Source organism: Ramularia collo-cygni (genome assembly GCF_900074925.1).
Source record: "Ramularia collo-cygni strain URUG2 genome assembly, contig: RCC_scaffold06, whole genome shotgun sequence".
Classification (NCBI taxonomy): domain Eukaryota; kingdom Fungi; phylum Ascomycota; class Dothideomycetes; order Mycosphaerellales; family Mycosphaerellaceae; genus Ramularia; species Ramularia collo-cygni.
In genome coordinates this window covers 1330688-1349695 of record NW_019716260.1, presented here as the reverse complement: position 1 = coordinate 1349695, position 19008 = coordinate 1330688, and the positions used below count along the sequence as shown (strand labels likewise).

At 52.3% G+C, this 19008-nt stretch overlaps 7 protein-coding genes; 2 read left to right on the top strand and 5 right to left on the bottom strand.

Moving 5' to 3' along the window:
- Positions 1-62: 62 nt before the first annotated feature.
- On the top strand, positions 63-3830 carry RCC_04878 (uncharacterized protein; the record flags this gene model as incomplete). XM_023770154.1 has 2 exons in its annotated part: positions 63-135; positions 187-3830. 2 exons carry the CDS (start codon positions 63-65, stop codon positions 3828-3830), a joined length of 3717 nt encoding a protein of 1238 aa, XP_023625922.1.
- A 324-nt stretch (positions 3831-4154) lies between these two features.
- On the bottom strand, positions 4155-6884 carry RCC_04877 (related to putative alpha-1,2-mannosidase; the record flags this gene model as incomplete). XM_023770153.1 has 6 exons in its annotated part: positions 4155-4548; positions 4599-4691; positions 4789-4948; positions 4996-5138; positions 5188-6071; positions 6123-6884. The coding sequence occupies 6 exons, from the start codon at positions 6882-6884 to the stop codon at positions 4155-4157; spliced, it is 2436 nt and encodes an 811-aa protein (XP_023625921.1).
- Positions 6885-7398: 514 nt separating this feature from the next.
- On the bottom strand, positions 7399-9205 carry RCC_04876 (related to peptidylprolyl isomerase (cyclophilin)-like; the record flags this gene model as incomplete). XM_023770152.1 has 3 exons in its annotated part: positions 7399-9072; positions 9131-9147; positions 9196-9205. The coding sequence occupies 3 exons, from the start codon at positions 9203-9205 to the stop codon at positions 7399-7401; spliced, it is 1701 nt and encodes a 566-aa protein (XP_023625920.1).
- Positions 9206-9524: 319 nt separating this feature from the next.
- On the bottom strand, positions 9525-9923 carry RCC_04875 (uncharacterized protein; the record flags this gene model as incomplete). The annotated part of the gene is made up of 1 exon (XM_023770151.1): positions 9525-9923. The coding sequence occupies one exon, from the start codon at positions 9921-9923 to the stop codon at positions 9525-9527; it is 399 nt and encodes a 132-aa protein (XP_023625919.1).
- Positions 9924-11137: 1214 nt separating this feature from the next.
- RCC_04874 (related to multidrug/pheromone exporter, ABC superfamily) lies at positions 11138-15226 on the bottom strand (the record flags this gene model as incomplete). XM_023770150.1 has 5 exons in its annotated part: positions 11138-12498; positions 12551-13328; positions 13391-13936; positions 13998-14806; positions 14875-15226. The coding sequence occupies 5 exons, from the start codon at positions 15224-15226 to the stop codon at positions 11138-11140; spliced, it is 3846 nt and encodes a 1281-aa protein (XP_023625918.1).
- A 959-nt stretch (positions 15227-16185) lies between these two features.
- RCC_04873 (uncharacterized protein) lies at positions 16186-17139 on the bottom strand (the record flags this gene model as incomplete). Its single annotated transcript, XM_023770149.1, has 1 exon — positions 16186-17139. One exon carries the CDS (start codon positions 17137-17139, stop codon positions 16186-16188), a length of 954 nt encoding a protein of 317 aa, XP_023625917.1.
- Positions 17140-17686: 547 nt separating this feature from the next.
- On the top strand, positions 17687-18889 carry RCC_04872 (related to branched-chain amino acid aminotransferase, cytosolic; the record flags this gene model as incomplete). Its single annotated transcript, XM_023770148.1, has 1 exon — positions 17687-18889. One exon carries the CDS (start codon positions 17687-17689, stop codon positions 18887-18889), a length of 1203 nt encoding a protein of 400 aa, XP_023625916.1.
- Positions 18890-19008: the final 119 nt, after the last annotated feature.

Here is a 19008-nt window from a genome sequence, read left to right as displayed (position 1 = left end):
CATTGACACCACCCACCTCTCGTACAAACAATACACCACTGCGACATGAAAGAAACACATGAATGGCCATGTCCACCATATTCGCTGTCATGAGCGGCGACGGCGGGAAGAGCGTGCATCCGTTCTTCAACAAAGGTGGGTGAGGCACATGTTGGCCATTCGATACACAGCTGATGGCGTCGACAGCCTCCACCAAAACAGCAACGGAGCAGCCAAGAAATGAGAACCAGTCTCAGGAGGACCTTGAATACGAGCCCGTCGAACAGCGAGGAGAATCGGACGAGAAACCTAAGCGGACCAGGAGCAAGCGGAAACAGAAGGATGAGAAATCGAAGAACCAGCCGACTTTGGCAGATATTGTTAATCCGAAGCCTGCTTTCTCGCAGGTAGAGACTCCTGCTGGACAGGTAGTGTCAGAGCTCAGCACAGAACAAGATGAGCCCCGAAAGAGACGACGCACCGGTGGATTCGAGTCTGCGGATGTCGAGTCGGACAATGCTGCTGCCAGCGTGACACCTGCCATTGGTACACACTCACCGCGCGTCATCATTCCACGGTCTTCGCCGCTGCCGCGAATACATCCTCTGGATGCTGATCTCGCCGAAAACTATACGTCCCAGACTGTGGCCAAAACGCCACCCAAAAAGTTGCTTCAACTCAACGCGAATGGTCGCTTCAGCTCTCCCCCTGCGAACAGTCCGGAGGAGTTATCAAGGCCCCCGTCGCAGCCCCAGATTGACGAAACTCCGAACCGGGAGAATGACACAAGCCTGACGAAGAAGATACCGGCGAGAAAAGTGCTTAGACTCAATGCGAACGGCCGATTCAGCTCGCCTCCCAGCAAGAACCCCAAGGAAAACACTGAGCCTACATCTCAACTATCAACAGGACGCTTGAGGCCTCGAAAGGCGGCGGCTGCGGCCACATCACGCTTAGTGTCAATCGCCTATGGAGCAGATGAAGCAGGCAAGATATCAGTCGGCGAAAAGATTGACAAGATTCTTGCCGGTACTCTCACCGTTGCAATCGTTAAGAAGCCACCACCGAAGAAGCGAACTCCACAAAAGCCGCGCAAGCCGACACATCCATTCTTCTCAGGGAAGCCCGATCAAGTCCTGTCTGCTCCCAAACCTGAGTCTCCGCGCAAAACGTCCGCTGTCACGCCCGGAAAGCTGCGGGTCAAAGCCTTCTCCGAGCGACTGCCGGACGTCAAGGACGTGGAGTTCTCTTCCGCTCTGCTGAGGGATCGTCATATGGTGAAGCATCCTGGCGCTACAGAGGCTCCATTCCCAGATCGTGATCAGGTCCATGTTCGTGGAGACGTCCATCAAATCAAGCTGCCAATGAGAGGCCCGACGTTCGAACTGCTCTTCCCCAGACGCAAGTTCAAGCAAGTCGTGCTACCTCTCTCGAAAAGAGAATCTGTCACTGCCAGATTTGAATCACGGCTCACTGCACCGAAAGATCCACATCTCCGTCCAGACGGCTTCCACGATCCCGATGTGGCTCTCACGCTTCCGGAACGACATTTAATGACGGGCGAAGACATAGCCCAGAGGATCTGTGGAGAGCTGTCGGTACCAATCGCCGAAACTGCTCGTGATGAGCTGTCGTACTCGGCAGATCGATCCAGCAAGTCGAGTCCCTGTTCACGGCGAGGATCCCACAATATCCGGAAAATACATCCGTCTTTGCCTCGACTTTATGAGCGCATACCGAGTGCTTTGACAGCCTTTGATCAATGCAGAGGCGAAAGTCAGAGCTGGGCCCAGAAGTACGCTCCCAGAAGCTCGTCGGACGTTCTCCAGCCAGACACCGAGGTGAGTGTGCTGAAAGGCTGGCTTCAGTCTCTAGCAGTGCAAGCAGTTGGAGGCGCCGCTACAGACAGCAAGAGCATCCAGCCCAGAGTCGCAGAGAAGCCCAAGAAGAAGCGAAAAAAGAGAAGTGATGACATGGACGACTTTCTCGTGGATAGCGACGAAGATTTGCGAGAAATGAATGAGATTCCAGCCGCTGAGCAGGGGGTCGATTCTGGAATGCTCAAGACAAAAGGCAGTATCGTTCAGTCTGTCTCCAACGACCTGAAGCTCAGCAATACCGTGCTATTGAGCGGGCCTCATGGATGTGGCAAGACGGCGGCTGCCTATGCCGTCGCTGAAGAGCTTGGCTTCAAGGTTTTTGAGATCGGCTCAAACGAGCGTCGCAGTGGACGCGACGTGCTCGAGAAGGTTGGCGATATGACGGAGAATCATATGGTAAGGCATCACGGAGTGGAATCTGCCGAATCGCAACCTCCGGCGCCAACTCTCAACGACGAGGCCTTTCAGCGGGATCTCGAAAGTGGAAGGCAAGGCAAGATGAATGCATTCTTCAAACCTCAGCCGGCTCAGCGCGCATCGGTCGAGCCAAAGAAACTGATCAAAGAGAAAAAGATCAAAGCCATACAAGAGGCAATCAAGAAGCCTGCCAAAGATCAGCAACAGTCATTGATCTTGCTGGAAGAGGTCGACATTCTGTTCAAAGACGACAAGGATTTCTGGATGACCGTCATGAAGCTCATCACGACCTCAAAACGGCCATTCATCATGACGTGTAACGATGAGACTGCCGTGCCCCTTCAGGCCATAGCTCTCCATGCCATCTTGCGGTTCAAGGAACCGCCGCCTGACCTAGCTACAGACTACATGCTTCTCCTCGCAGCGGCAGAAGGCCATCTGCTCAAAAGGGCAGCGGTCTTGTCATTGTATCAGCATCATCGTCACGATTTGAGAGCTAGTATCACAGAACTTGATTACTGGTGTCAGATGGGAGTCGGGGATCCGCGAGGAGGGTTAGCTTGGATCTACCAGCGATATCCACCTGGATCGGACCTCGACGATCAAGGCAGGAAGCTGAGAGTCGTGAGCGCGAATACATATCAGAGCGGCATGGGAATACCTTCAGAAGCCGAGCTCGATGCGCAAGGCGCAATGGCGTGGGCGTGGAACGAATTCAATGTCAGCCCGTCGGCTGCACTCGGATGGGTCGCGATGTCTGCCGATGTGCAAGACTCAAACCCTCAARATCGCCTCAAGACACTAAACTCGTTCCTGGACCATGCGGACGCGCTTAGTGCCGCAGACGTATGCACCGCTGCAAGTGTCGCCGCCACTGCGCCCTTTGACCCCTCTCAGCCCGAGCTTATGGACAAGGCTCGCAGCAACTACACTGTAGCTCAAGATCTGTTGCAGATCAACGAGATCACTGACTACATGGGTCTCGGTAGGGATGTACTCATCGCCATGACGCTGTCAGCACACCAAAGATACAATGGATCCTTGGCCAGCACGACCATCGTGACAAATGCATTGGAAACCAGTCTTCAAGCCAAGGAAGGAGATGAATGGTTCACTCGTCAATCATTTGCATGCTTTGACCCCATCGCCACGTCGAGCGAACTTTCCCTCAACAACAACCCGGGATTGATGCAGTCCGTCTTTGATGGCACCATGAAGACCATTACGCTTGATCTAGCGCCATACGTGCGGTCAATAGTCCAATACGACAAAGCCTTGGAAGAGCAGCGCGCTCGCCTGAGCCTGCTCAACTCCGAGGGAAGGAGTTCCAAACGCCAGCGAACTACCAGAGCTGCTCGAAGTGCACTCGAAGGGGGCCAGCGCGCTTCCACGAGAAGGGAGAGGTGGTTTGCGAAAGAGCTAGACCTGGAGGCAGTACTTGCCACGGGCGGAGAGGATTGGCCAAGATTCTCATATTCACCCCCATCTGTCGATACTGCTTCAAAGGATGGAACTGAGAGCACTACGCCTGCTTCTAGTGCTGGCATTGCGTGAGCTGCTCTCGGTGGTCTGGTGATGGCAATCATATGAGGGAGATAGATTTGGCTGATGTGCATCTACCTATAACAGACATTCTTATGCACGGATGCTCTTCGAGCTTAAACATAGCTGAATGAACATGTATCGCTCTACAGTGCACGAGTACTTCTTTTTCTCAACGTCAGTATGCTTGTGACATCACAGCTGCAGTGAACCGTAGAGGCCAAGACAGTATCCTCATCCGATACCAAGGACGGGGAACAAAGGTTACCGCCCTGCCTTCTTACAGTCTTGAATATCTTCCTATCTACAGAAGGATGACGATGGGATTCTCGCCCACTATATCTTACGACTGGCCGGTATACCAGAATGTCCAGGACTAGGCGGCACATTCCCAGTCTCCCAAAATTCCATCTCACTTCCCATTTCGAATTCAATACTTCCCCCCTCAACCATAACATCCTCATGCTCAAACCAATTCCTATCCCAATCTTCCCCATTAATCTTGACGGATTGCACATAATACGCCTCAGCATTATCTAGATTCTTCGCGTTAATTCTGAGCTGCTTGTCTGTATTGATGGTCATGTTGATGTCCGAGAACCAAGGTGATACGAGAAGGTAGATGGGTTGTGTTGCGACGGGGTAGAGACCGAGCATTTGCCAGAGCATCCAGCTGTTCAGTGCTCCGGCGTCGCTGTTGCCTGGGACGCCGTAGAGGTCGTTTTTGAAGCTGGTGAGGGTTAGGCTTGAGCTGGGTGATTGGAAGGGAGAGGAATGTACTATTGATTTGCGAGGTTGCGAGACTGCTGCACGGACTTTGCTTGCTTGTTTATGTAGTTGTATTCGTATGGCGTGGCGAAGTCGGGTTCGTTTCTGTGATCATGATTTCAACATTCGTGTCTCTTAGATTGAGATTGGTTGTTAATGCTGGAAGGTCGATGAGTCAAAGTGTATCGTCCGCGAGACTTACCCAATGTTCATGATACTGGTGATACCGGCCCCATTTGCTCCTAGCGATGTTTCAGACGTGTTWGGCATGTGGATGTAATCAAGTCTCCGTTCGAATTCATCCGGTCCTCCCATGAAGTCAATCAATCTCGCCATGTCGTGAGGAATCGTGAAGCCGTATTCTATTGACGCATCAGAGCTATACAGCATCCAAGGAGGCTCGCCTTACCGAAAGGAGTTCCTTCGTACGTGACAGATGGCCAAGAGCAAACACCACATTGCGCAGGGTTATAATCCGTCAAATTGAATTCTCCTGATGAAAGCCTCGGGGATGGGAAGCCTGTGAATCCCTTGTGGGTAAAGTCCGAGGCCCTGCAACAAAATCAGTATTTGCACCAGATGAAGACATTAGTACACCAACCATATGTTCTGCCAATTCGCAGATCGATTGAGATACAATTCCACGTCATCAGGCGCTTCTCCTTTCGCAACTTGCGACAGCGAGAAGTCATTCAAGGCATACTCGATAGTCCTTGAGATTGACCTGGTGTTACGATCAACCGAAATGTAGCCCAAGTCCAGCCAATCCTGCAGAGCTCCACGACCCTGCTGTATGCCATTCGTTGGGTCGACCTGATTGAAGGTGTTGAAGGGAACAACTTCCGCGTTCTTCTTCATCGCTCGATAGCCCTCGGTCCAGTTAACATTCGGAAGACCCTTGACGTAGGCGTCAGCGAGGACGTTGTCGGCATTACTTCCTCCTTGTACAAGACCGTTGTAGTTACCACTGCGGCCGTCTGGCATGAATCCTTCGTACTTCCAGATGTCAATCAAAGATCGGATCATGCTTTGATAGTATCTCGGTTGAATGAGGTGGTACATTGAGACGGTGCATCGGAAGATGTCCCATAAAGTATAGAAGTCATCCCAGGAATCAGCAGAGTCCCAAAGTGGATTTTCGCCCGAACGATCTGATGGCATGAGATGCATAAAGTACAGGCTGGAGTACAGGAGTACCAGATTCGTCCGGTTCTGAGCAGAATCGGTCGGCACTTGGATTTTGCTGAAGACGTCCTTATTCCATTCTTGCACTGTGGCGGCTACAGTGTCGTTTAAATTCCAGGACGGAATCTCCGAGTCCACGAACGAGCAAGCCTTGTCCACGGATATGAACGAGATGCCAATCTTTGATTTGATGGAGGTGCTGTTAGTTGACTTCTCCCAGCTGAAGATGGYTCCCACACGGTCTGTGAGAGGACCAGATTCCTCAGTACTGCGATTGCGGAATGTAGGATGAGGAGTTGGCTGGCAGGGGAATCAGCATGGCAAATTGCGGAAGGTGGAGCTTCGACACACCTCATCAGAAAGAACATGCTGCCTTCGCGCTGGGATGGTATTGCGGCCACGAAAAGTATGAGCTTGACTCGGTGCTTGATCGAACTCTGCGCAGAAGTAGGTAGTCATGGGAGCGCTGTCAGAAAACCCGCCCCCGTGAACGCCGAATCCGGTGTATCTTTTGCCTCCCTCATCAATGCTGATTGATCCACCGTCATAGAATTGATCTTCATTCGACCCGCCCACATTTGGAAGGAAGTGAGAGACATCAACGAGCACGTGTCTTTCGCCTGCTGGGAAATCATACTGCAAGATACCACTATGACGACCTCCACCAATGCTCACCTGGACACCACTCTCTAGCTTTGTTGAGAAGAAACCGACAGTCGCCACGTCGTTCTCAACCCTCTTCTGCCAGTACGTCTGATTGTCGAGGAGATTAACCGGTGACTCGATGGTCGTCAGCGGCATCTGCGAGATGACTCCATATTTTGGCGGTCCTCCCGTTCCAGACTCATGCATCATACTCAGACCCGTGACGAGCCCCTTTGGTGTCCATCCGCCATTGAGGGTTTGAAAGGAGATGTTGGTCTCAAAGGTATCGATGCCGACCTTGGCCACGCCGAATGGACGACTTGCTCCGACGAAGATGTCACCGCCTCCGTAGGCTAGACCTGGCATAGGTCCCTCGCCGCCGATGAAGGGATTTACATATTGAGAATAGTCGACTTGAGCAGCGGCGCGAATCGCCAGGAGCGGAAGGAGGAGGAGCTTGCCCGACATCTTGTGGGTGGACAGCACAGAATCACGGTACTGCAAGCATCCGCTTCTTCTGAAGGGATGTAACTCTTGTGGCCTTGGAGATGACTTACCATGAAAGGAGTGATGAGTGAATGGGATGTTGCCTTGACATCATGTTCCTGATTCTCCGCACGGTGATCCTCTGCAGCGAGGGGTCAGGTACGACACGACCAACTTTAACTCCGTGCATGACCATGCAAATGCAGGCATGTCCGTGATCGCGATCTTCGCAAGAATGATTATCCGGCAGTTATTGAACTTGCTGATGGAGACAGATGATCCGCAAGATTAAGGTACAGTAGAGGAAGAGGKTGAGAAAGGAAGGAGAGAGTGATCTCTCGACCAGCAACATTGCGTGCGCTAGGCTCGTTTCGAACCCGCGCCACGCGACAAGCAGTAGCTCGCGTCTTTCGTTCGTCAATTCGTAGCCATCCATAAGGTAGATGGACTTCAATCAGACTGCCAACTGCATAGCCACGAGCCGTGACGGACGGCATCACCAGCCGTCAAAATTCCCAAACCCACCACCTCTCTTCGCTTTCTTCGCAGCAGGTGGTGGCATCTCTCCTTCATCCCACTCTCCTACAACTTCATCCCCCCTCGTCCCGGTAGCGGCAGCTGCACTCGCCTGTTTCAAGTACTTTCCCACTCCAGTTCCAGCCTCGCTTTGACTCTCCACTTTCCCGTCTGCGCGAACTCGCTTTCCGGTCCATGTTGTCCGCTCATCCTCCGCACCTCCCTCCTGTCGAATCTTCTCTAACCTCGCCTCTTCTGCTTCCTTTTCACTCCTCGCCTTGAGGAAGTCCTCAAAAGGATCCACATACACCTTGACCTCTTCAATCAGCACGTCCTCGATCGGCCGATTTCCGTCACCCACTTCCACCTGTTCCAGGCGGTCCAGCACATCCAGACCCTCCACAACCCGCCCGAAGACGGTATGCTTCCGGTCCAGATGCGCGGCTCTCCGGTACAGCAAGAAGAACTGGCTGGTGTTCGTATCCTTTCCTTTGTTGGCCATGCTCATCACACCTCTCCCATCATGCGTCGCAGGTCCCTCAAACTCATCCGCAAAGCTCTTTCCCCAACAACTCTGGCCTCCTCTCCCTGTGCCGGTAGGATCTCCACCTTGAATCATAAAGTTCTTGATGTTCCGATGAAATGCCACACCATTGTAGTATCCTTTCTTGCTCAATTGGATAAAGTTCCAGACTGCCTTGGGCGCAAATTCGGGGAGGAGTTCAATGTTCATGGCGCCTTTGCTGGTGGTCATACGCGCGTAGCCTTTGGTGCGGATTCGCTTCGGTTTGAGCATATACTCTTCGTCGCTCATGATCGCACGAGCGGTGGATGTCGAGGGCGTGAGTCCTGTCGAGGTGAAGGAGGCTGCGGCTTGGCCGTTGGTGTATTGGGCTGCATTGTAGGGTGTGGGTTTGGTGGTCTGTTGCTGAGAAGCTGGTTTCGATGCGCTGACTGCGCGCGTGCTGGAGGACGATTGCGAAGCCGACATAGCTTTCTGTTCGCGCTCGGCTCGGGCTTTGGCGACTGCTTCTTTCGCTTTGAGGATCTTGCTGGCAGACCCCAGATTGGCATCATTGACACCGGCGCTACGTTCGGCTTGCTGTTCAGCGGTGAGGGTATTGGTGCCATCTTTGATATACTTGAATGAAGCGAGATTTCGCGATTCGATGTTCTGCGGATCTTGCAGTGTGATCAGGTCGCTCCTCTTGAATTCAGCATCGTTGATCAGATCTCGCCAGTTCTTCGCTTTGATATTGAGCCGCTCGATCGTGTCATAGCTAAAGACATTTCCCGTATTTCTGATTGCAAGAAGATGTGTGTTGTCGGTGATGACCTTGAAGGTGACGGGGTCGACAAACTCGCCCTCGTCGTTTTTGGTAAAGTGTAGCTTGATCAGATCGGAGCTCTTCAACGACTCTCCATTGACGGGATTGGTGCCATGCTTCTTGATCCACGGCAGGATGTTGGTCAAGTCGAAGATGGTGCCCTCGGCGGTGCACACGGGATGCTCAAACGGCTGCAGCGAGACGGAGCAGAAGTTGAAAGGTAGGCGCTTGAAACTACCTGCGCCTCCTAGATTGGCAGCTTTGCGCGCATTGGCACCTGCGCTGGCTCCAAAGGCATCTTCACTCGACCATTCGCTGTGGGTAATCTGTGGCGGTATATGTTAGTCATGCTCGCTGCATGTTGTCAGGCGCATCGAAACTCACGTACAACTTGTCCGTTCCTGCGACTTGTCAGCGTGGCGAAACCAATCGCATGGAACAAGACTCACCTTTGCCCATGTTTGCGAACGTCAAAGACAGTCACTAATTACTAGAATGTGGGAAGATGGATGGTGAAGCACAAACGAAGGAAAGTGAAGATCTCCCATTTGAAAGTCGCAGCTGAGATGACGCTTAGCTCAGCTCAGCCCTATCGCGTGTCGTGCATCCCGGAGGATCTCGGAGGATGCTCTCCCCCGACTTCCGACTTCACTTCGAGGCCACCACCCAAACAAACTCCATGTTGTCTCTTTGAAGTCCTTCCACTCACAGATCACTTGTCGCAAGTCCATGCTGAAGTTACATCTCACTCACACCCTCTCGTGCTCGCCTTCATTCCTCAGGCCGAATAGTCCCACTGAGCTGCTTCRTCTTCCACAGATCTTCCAATGGCATTCTTAGGGACCTCCCATCCACCCGACGGGCCCTCGACAGCATCTGGGTCCAAGCCAACAGCCTTCATCTTTTGTCGTCGATTCTCCTCCCGCTCGTCGCAGATTCCCACCTTATGGTCCGCGTCAGTGCAAGCTAGTCCCTCCCTTCCCTCTCCGAGGCACTGATGTCCATGCACTCCTCTCGGCATGTTGCACATTCCCCAGAGACATCCGTTGGGCGCCTTCGGGTCGCGTCGATCCATAGTTCCCGCCACTTCGTTCTCCAGATTCTCCCTCGCCACATCTCTCTCCCTCTCCGCTTTCTGCATGTCCATGTCGCGCTGCAAGTTGGCGTACTTCAACATCGTTGGGACATCAAACTTGGTTGTCTCTTTGTTGATCAAGTCTTTGACAATATGCCACTGGAGTKGGGTGTCGAACTCTGGCTGTTCACCAAATGCATCTTTGATGAAGTTTGCGCCGAACTTGTCACCGAATTTCGCAGAGGGTCTGTCGTTGAAGAAGCTTCCCTGATGGCGCGGATAGCCTCCCTGCGGATAGCCTTCGTCCTGGTGGGGTTCCTGCTCATGGAATCCCAGCTGATACTCTTCCTGCGGGTGAAGCAGAAACTCCTCACGGGTCGGGATCGCCCTGAAGAAGAAAAGTCAGTGCGTGTTTCGGATTCGTGTCTCTTCGGTCCGCAACTCACTGCGGCAGTAGATGATCTGTCTCTCCGGCTGTATCACTCCAAGACCCCGCGATAGTCTGCTGCTGGAGCGGCAGCCAAGGTCGTGCATTCGCGGTGTACGGATTTGGCGGGAGCAGACTGCGGGGAACTTGTGGAGGGCGTGGATCGACCATGGCGAAACCTGGCAGCTTGGGAGGTGGGCGGACATAGCCATCAAGATCCGGTGGTGGAGGTTGCCGCGGAGCCGCACCGAACAGCGGAAACGGTGCCAAGTGGGGCAATGTGGCTCTGCCGGCGGTGGTGCGTCGACGATGTTTTGGCGGCTGCGTTGGCGATAGCCGGTTGGGGTCTGCAGGGGTGTCAGTCATTTTTTTCTTCGTTCTGTTCTGCGCGAACGTGTGGTGTGTGTATTGTTCAAGTCATGGTGGGGAAGCTGGAAGAACATTTGGATGAGAACTCGATTTGAACATCCATTCACTCACCTCGACGCGGGGTTCGGCATTCGACCTCACTTCTGGCCGCGAGAGTGGACGGTGTATGGGAGGCTTCATTCTGTCGAGCCGTAGTCTTTATCCTCGTCTGGGCGTAGTCAGCATCGTTCTTTTGCTTTGTTTTCCCTCTCCCCTTGTGCCGAGCTATGTCCAAGCCAGCAAACCTGCATATGGTCTCGCAAAGCATGTTGAAATGCATCCTTGTGCTGAACAAGCTCTTCAGCAAACCGAGAGTCAGATGGGCCAGCAGCTGTCCACCAAGGAAGCTTCCAGAGCCGCTACTGACTTCATTCGATGCAATGCCAAAATTGATGGGAATTTCAAGGAGAGACAGACCAACAGACAGGGACATCGAGTGATGAGGTGAACAATGCCTCGTTCAGTTTGCAGAGCACGATATCTATTGCTCCTTGGTTTGTTTCTCTCCACTCTGCAACTGCACCATTTGATAATATCTCCCTCGTTGTGCCATCAGTGTCGAATGCGACCCATTTTCCACGACCCGACCGCCTTCCACGACCAAGATCGCATCAGCTTTACGAACAGTGGAGAGACGATGAGCCACAGCAATCGTGGTCCTCCCCTTGGCAGCAGCATCGAGGGCTGCTTGGACGACCCTCTCCGAGTCACTATCCAACGCCGAGGTCGCCTCGTCCAGAAGCAAAATCTTGGGGTCTCGTATCAAAGCCCGGGCGATAGCGATACGTTGCTTCTGGCCTCCAGAAAGCATGGTGCCTTTACTCCCGACCACTGTATCGAATCCAGCTGGTAGAGACACGATGAAGTCATGGATATTGGCTTCCTTACACACCTTGATAAGCTGTGCCTCAGAGATGTCCTCCTTGTCTGCAGCGAATGTAATATTGTCGCGGATCGAGCCTTGATACAACGTTGGCTCCTGGGATACCATCGCCAAATGGCTGCGGTAGTCCTTGAGGTTCAGACTTGAGATGTCATGCCCATCGACATACACGCCTCCACTTTTGGGATCATAGAATCGCTCTAGAAGTGAGACGGTCGTCGACTTCCCACAGCCGGAAGCGCCTACCAAGGCAACGTACTGCCCGGGCTGTACTGTGAAGCTCATGCCGTTCAGAACTGCTTGTCCGTCTTGGTAGCCGAAGTCCACATTGCGAAACTCCACAGAGCCTCGAATGTCCTCCAAACTATGACCCGCAGAACTGGAGATATCGATAGCGGGTACTCTCTCAAAGAGATGTTTCAAGTCAGCAGCCGCGAGCTTCGCTTTAGCAATGTCAGGAGCCAGGGAGAACATGTTGGCCGCCGAGCGAGTGCCAAATATGACAAGGAAGAAGACCAGATAGAACTGAGTGATACTGTAGTCGCCGAGTAGGCTGCTCCCGTACCAGAAACAGAGCGCCATACAAAGGAAGCCGAGAGATTGGCTGGCAGCAAAGAGGACGCTGGATTTGAGATTGAAACGTAAACTTCTCCTCTCCTGTGCGACCAGCAGGTCGTGATAGTGCTGGCAGACCTGGTCCTCTAGTGTGAAAGCTGCTATGGTCCTGGTGGAAGAGGTGACCTCACACGCATATGACGCGCTCTCCCGATAGGAGTCCTTCTGGAATGCCTCGAACCGCCCAAGGGACCAGATATTTAAAAAACCGGCGAGTAGGAGGACTGGGACTGTGGCGATGCACACAAGTGCAAGTTTCCATCCCACGGCTAGAGCGACAATGTACCCGATGATCAATGTCGCGCATAGTTGGACAATATTCCCGAGAGCGATGCCAGACATACCTAAGCGAGTCAATATTCTCCATTGAAATACACCAAAAGCGTCACAACATACCAGCGAGGCGCGTAGTCTCTGTATTGAGAAAASATGCCAACGAACCGACCGTGTTCTCCCTGGCATCGAAGAATTGAATATCCTGGCGAAGCATCGATCTGAACGCCAAATCTCGACTGTGATGGACAAGCCGCTCGCTCCCATAGGCGAAACATACCCCGAGTATAAGATAGCAAGCCAGCATCACAAATGCAATCATCACGAACATACTGCTCCAGAAGTTGGCATCGTGCCGCAGTCGCAGGTATTGGGAGGAAGGCAGAGACAGCGTTGAGATGGAATTTGCAAGGATCAGACACTGCACAGGCTCGCCGGCTCCGGCGATGATGGAGGTCGCAACACCGAGAAGCATGACTCTCCACTCTTGACGATTGAGACCAGCGGTGAATTTGCACAATGTCCACCATGAGTATATGGGCGACTGTCGCTGATCGGAGTTATCCAGGGCAGGTTTCCCATCAACTATGGCATGCTCGCCTGTGTCAAGTGCCACGGAATCAGGGGATCCGAACGTCTTTTCCGAGACGAGCRTGTCCGCCTTCTCATCGTGTGCAATGCAATCATCCGAATCAGGGGTACTCGGCGACATATCCTGGGCTTCGACCAGATCAAAGAATGAGGATCTCGCAGCCAGAAGTGCATCAAAGGTGCCGTGCTCTAGAATTGCACCTCCTGGACCCATGACGGCGATGTTGTCGGCATTCCGGATAGTGCTCATGCGGTGAGAGATGATGATCGTGGTTCTACCTTGTGATGCCCTGTCCAAAGCAGCTTGTACCTTTAAATGGCCGTGTTAGCTTATGTGATGAAGTCCACGACAAGAAACCGACATTAACTTACCACTCTTTCGCTCTGACTGTCCAGTGCCGATGTTGCTTCGTCACAGATCAGAATTCTTGGRTCCCCGACTAGCGCCCTTGCGATTGCGATGCGTTGTCTTTGGCCTCCGCTGAGGAACGATCCACGTTCTCCAACAAACGTATCATAACCTTGAGGCAGCCTTGTGATGAAGTCGTGAGCATTTGCCAGTCTAGCTGCTTGCTCGACGATGGACCTCCGACTTTGATCATCTGTCGCCTTCTGACGCCTCTTCCCTCTCAGACCGTACAGGATGTTCTTCTCTATCGTGTCCGAGAATAGCACCGGATCTTGTTGAACCAAACCGATCTGCTGCCGTAGCCAGTGTAGGTYCAGATCCTCTATTTGGTATCCGTCAATCGAGACCTGACCAGCTACAGGACTGTAGAAGCGCTCGAGGAGGGCTATGATACTACTCTTCCCGCAGCCCGATGCTCCCGTTATTGCTAACGTGGTTCCAGCCGGAATAACGAGACTCAAGTTTTCCAGCACAACAACATYAGGTCGAGATGGGTATATGTGTTTCACCTGTGATCTAAATGAGCGATGGAATGTCATAACTTCCCAGTAAGCAAAGCCTCTGACTTACGTTCCGAAGCTCAACATGGCCTTCCAATGTCTCTGGGATGACTCCTTGGTTGGGAAGCTGGTCCAAAGATGAGACCCTGTCAATCGTTGCAAAGATAGGGGTAGCAGCAGCTATGGCGTTGGTAAAGGCCTGAATATGCTGAGTAGCCTTCACCAAAGCAAAAGCTCCCAGCATCATTACAAGCAGAATAGTAAGAACAGCTGCCAAATTGGTCTCGCCCGCCACAATGTATCTACTGCCCATCCATGAAGCCAGGGCATATCCGAGATTGAAAATGCAAATGGTCAAGCCAGGTCCAGAGCCTGCAAGACACTTCATGCGAAATCCAAACGACTCCGCGCGAGTCAGATACTTGTCGTATTCCTTGGAAAGTTTCTCTTGGGTATCGCAGGCTGTGACCGTTCTTATTGAACTGAAAGCCTCCTCCACGAGCACCCCGCCTTGAGAGTACGCAGCCAATGAAAGTTTACTGTACTTGACAATGTATCTTCCCAACACATATCCAAGGGCAAAAAGTACGGGAGTAAGTGACGAAAGGATCAGGGTCAACTTCCAGAACTTGATCAAGCCAATGATGTACGCCGCAAACAGGGTAGAAAGAGAAGACAGCACGAGTTCAAGCTTCTCGGAGATACCCTCTTGAATCACGGCTGTATTTCCAACCCGCGTGATTATTTCGCCCGGGCCAAGTAGGTCGAAATACGCTGCATTCTGCGCCAACAAAGCCTGGAGATACTTCTCCCTGATTTTGCGGGTGAGGCTTTCGCCTGTGGTCCGAAAGCCAACGGTAGCTACATAGATTGCAACAACTAGATGGACACGCAGTGTAAGTTTGTGTATGTTCTGTTACATATGCCGATCTCATGGGAAGACTAACACTCGCCGACTGCCAGGTACACGAAGAAAAGAGCCCTTTCCGCGACCAAACTGTCGAATTCTGCTCTGGAAAGGCCATTCACGAAGTTCTGGAACGCTCCAGCTAGCGATCCTAGAATGACCGTGTTCAAAGGTACTGCAGCGCCTGCGGCGATCGCAGCGATCGAGCTCACGATAATGATTATCAGGTCCTGTAGTGATGCATAGAGAAAAAGGGTCCTCCAAGTTACTTGGGTAGTGATGGGGGTTTCGATCTGTCTGCGTAAAGCGGAAGCTTCATGGTCTGTCAGGTGCTCAAATGGGTTGGCCTCGACACTGTTGCGTTTCTGCGCCGAGGGAGAAACATTGCCCATCGTGCTTCTTGGAGAAGAGCCCAATGGATGTCCAGGCCGGTGCCGTCCAAAATGTCTTGCTTGTGCGCAAAATCCCTTCACATTTGCGTTGCTTGTCACAAGCCCGACAAAGATGCGTTAAAGCCATAGCACTTCACAGCACCTTGGAGACAAAGCATCTAGCCGTTTCGGGAAGATGAGCTTTGATGCCGATGTAATTATTCTCCCTCCCACAGGTCGATGCTTACTCCTTAGACTGCACAGTGGGCATGTGCAGCCCGAGACCCGGGACTTGCTCTTCGGCCTTGTCATCGCCATCGCTACGCATCTCTCAGCCGGGTAAACCTCCCGTCAAGCCACGTCAGTTACATTGGAAGAGAAGCATTGACTTGATAGCAGCGCGACGTTGTCAGCGGACCAACCCTGATACATCTTCGGCCTCTTTGGGGCAGTCTCTAGGTATACAGTAGCTGCAGCATGTTAAGCGAGACTTCCGATAGCCCTAGAGAGAGAGTCAGCAAGTCTAGAACTCGACGATAGCGCGCGAATCAAGTGAAGGACCGATGTTATTGAGATGGCCCGCGCAAATGAAGCTTGCTGGGGTTGACTTGAGCCTCGGAATGAGGAGGCGTGCCAAGACCCGATGCGCGTGACTTTTTACCCCTGTCTGGTCCATTCAGGGGCCCCTGCTGCTGTCTCTAAGGTACTTTACTTTAAGACAGTCGAACCGATACTATCGCTACCTAGTATTGCTTCTTATCTACAGCGTCATCAAATTCGCATCGAAGCTGACAATGTCGCATCGGATACGAATCGATCTGTCCCACTGGTCTTCGTCCAACGTCTCGCGCTTGTGCTGGCATATGAAACAGGAGAGTGTCGGTGGCAGGTACAGTGTGAATATTGGAGGCGTACTATACGAGAAATGTCAGACAATAGTGTGCACCGATATGCCTCAAAATCCGGGTCACGAATCCATCTCACACATCCCCGGCCTCATCTTCCCAGAATACAAACGCTCGCAGCTCCACGCTCTGCCTTGGCGGTCCATTATCAAATTTGCTTTGGAAAGATGTATGTGGTACCCTTCTAGCTTGTCCATCGTCCCTGGAATCATACATTTTGAATAGTAGTGCCTCGTCTGGGGTCATTCGAGAAGCATAGTACCACTTGTGGGTCGTTGGATCCGCGGGAGGTTTTACCGCCCAAAGGTACGTATCTGGCGCTCCCGCTTGATACTTGCCGATGTTGTGGTGGTTCTTCTGCTCTTCGGTGAGATCCTCGGGCTTCAACCAACGAATGGTTTGTTCAGCGAGCTCATCGTCCTTGATGCTGCGAGCGTCCGCCACGCATAGAGCGTCCCGTTCGATGGTGTGGCGAGGACGCCAGAGGTTGATCAGAGCCCAACGGCACCTAGGTTTCGCGGCCAGACGCCTGAGATCCTCTCTTGGTCCATTGACGACGAGTCTCTGGTAGAATTGCTCTGCTCCTCGGTAGGAATAGTCGCAGTGGATGTAGCGGTTATTGGCTGAACGCGACTCCAGATCATTGTCTTTGTATTGTTCGATATCTTTCATGACTGTGTTCCAGTCCTCACTGCGTAGGACATGATTGAAAGCGTAGGCATGAGACGCACCCGCAGCTTTCTTCAGAAGGGCTTCGCAGTCAGGGTAGTAGCCTTTCTTGATGTCCTCGTCGTCGTCCCATGTCTTCTGAGGGGTTGGCCAGTTGACCCATTGGAACCCTTGCTTGTGTAGCGAATAGTCTGATTCATGACCACGGACATCCGTCACCGTCGACTTGACTAGAACTCGGGGAACACGAAGTGCTTTGACCAAGCCTGGYCAGATCTCATCTGTGCCGCCATTTTCGGGCGTGAGTTGGTATTGGAGTTCAGTTTCAACAACACCCATGTTGCGAGTCTCCGTAGCCATGTTGAGTACAGGTTGAGCTGGAAGATGGGAAAGGGAGAGGAGCGTCGCAGTCTGCCTTGCTTCAACACCGCGTAAGTTGCAGCTTAAAGTCTGCAATGGTCGATRCGCTTTACCGCTACTTATCGAGTCGCCCAGAGTTGAAACAATTGCAACTAGAGCAGGGATCCGGCCGCCATCTCGTTGGAGTCGTTACTTAGTTTGCCTCAAGCGCCGGCGAGATAGACAGGGTATGAAACCAGGGAAGCTTTCGCCGGCCAAGTAAACGAGTTTGCAGGTGGAAGTCACTTAGGTAGGCCGAAAACTGACCGTGTGCGTCACATGCATGTGCGAGCTGAATCATCAAGCCTAGTGTACAACACTTATACGGCGTGTGGTTGGAGGCCGCTCACTGCCGTGCAAGGATTATCCCGGCCCATTCCACAGGCATACTGTACGGTGTATTCTGTAGTTTGTGATCCGAGGAGCAGACTTCATTGACCAGAGTTACAACAGGATCACCATCGGACAAAGTGCTTCACAGTTCAAACCCCTGAATTTGGCGTACAGCATGACAAACGAAGCAAAGACCGCCAGGCTAGATGCCAATCTGCTACAACAGTCTCTAACAACAAATCCACGACCTCTACCTTCTTCAAGTTCCCTAGAGGTCAGAACACTCGAGTACCATACTGATCATATGATCACTGTTTCCTGGAGTGTATCTATCGGCTGGTCTACCCCATCACTCCAACCATATGGACCAATTCCAATCCTGCCGTCCGCATCTGCATTGAATTACGCTACGGAATGCTTCGAGGGGTTGAAAGTATTTCGTGGTCAAGATGGTCGGTTACGATTATTCAGAGCCATCGATAATTGTGAAAGAATGCGGAGCTCGGCTGCTCGTGTGGCATTACCTGATTTCGAGCCAAAGGAGCTTGAAAGATTGATCGTTGCTCTCTGTTCTCTCGAAGCGCCCAAATGGTTACCGAAAGACGATGGAGAGGCAGCCCTTTATGTACGACCGGTCTTAATGGGCACTGATCCAGCTCTGGCCACTTTAAGACCTCGCTCGGCAATCCTTCTCATCTTCTTGACCGTCTTTCCCAAAGCCATCGGCTCAATCACAGGTCCAGAGCAACCACAGAAAGTGGCGACTCCACCGAGAAGATCCATGAAGTTGCTGGCYTCTGGGAAAGAACAAAGTCGTGCTTGGCCCGGAGGGTATGGACAGCATAAATTGGGAGCTAACTATGGAACGACGCTGGTGGTACAGGAGCAGACCAAGGCTCAGGGGTTCGATCAGATCCTCTGGCTTTTTGGATCCGAAAGATTCGTCACTGAAGCGGGAGCGAGCAACTTCTTCATCGTGCTGCGTGCGGCAGACAAAACGTGGCAGCTCGTCACTGCACCCCTGGAAGGAGGTCTAATCTTACCTGGGATTACTCGAGCAAGTGTCCTGCAGCTGGCCAGAGAGAGACTACAGGAAACGGTCGGTGATGGCGTGCGAATCGATGTCGTCGAAAGGGACTTCACCATGAGTGAAGTCCTCGAGGCCCACGAGAAGGGGAACGTTGTTGAGGCGTTCGTAACAGGAACTGCGTTGTTTGTGACGCCAGTGGGCACAATTCACTTCGAAGGAAGAGACGTCGAAATTAACTGTGACCCCGTGGATGGAGTGCTGTGTTCTCAGCTGGTCCGAGGCTGGCTGATCGGCATCATGAACGGCAAGGAACCTCATGAATGGGCGCCGGTGGTTGATGAAGTATAGAGCGTTAACAACTCCATGATAATATCTGCTATACGGCAAATGTCAAGATACATGTCCCAGAGCCAGGTGGAAGACAAGAAAGTTGAAACTCTTAAAATGGGAAACTGTAAGTGAGCGGG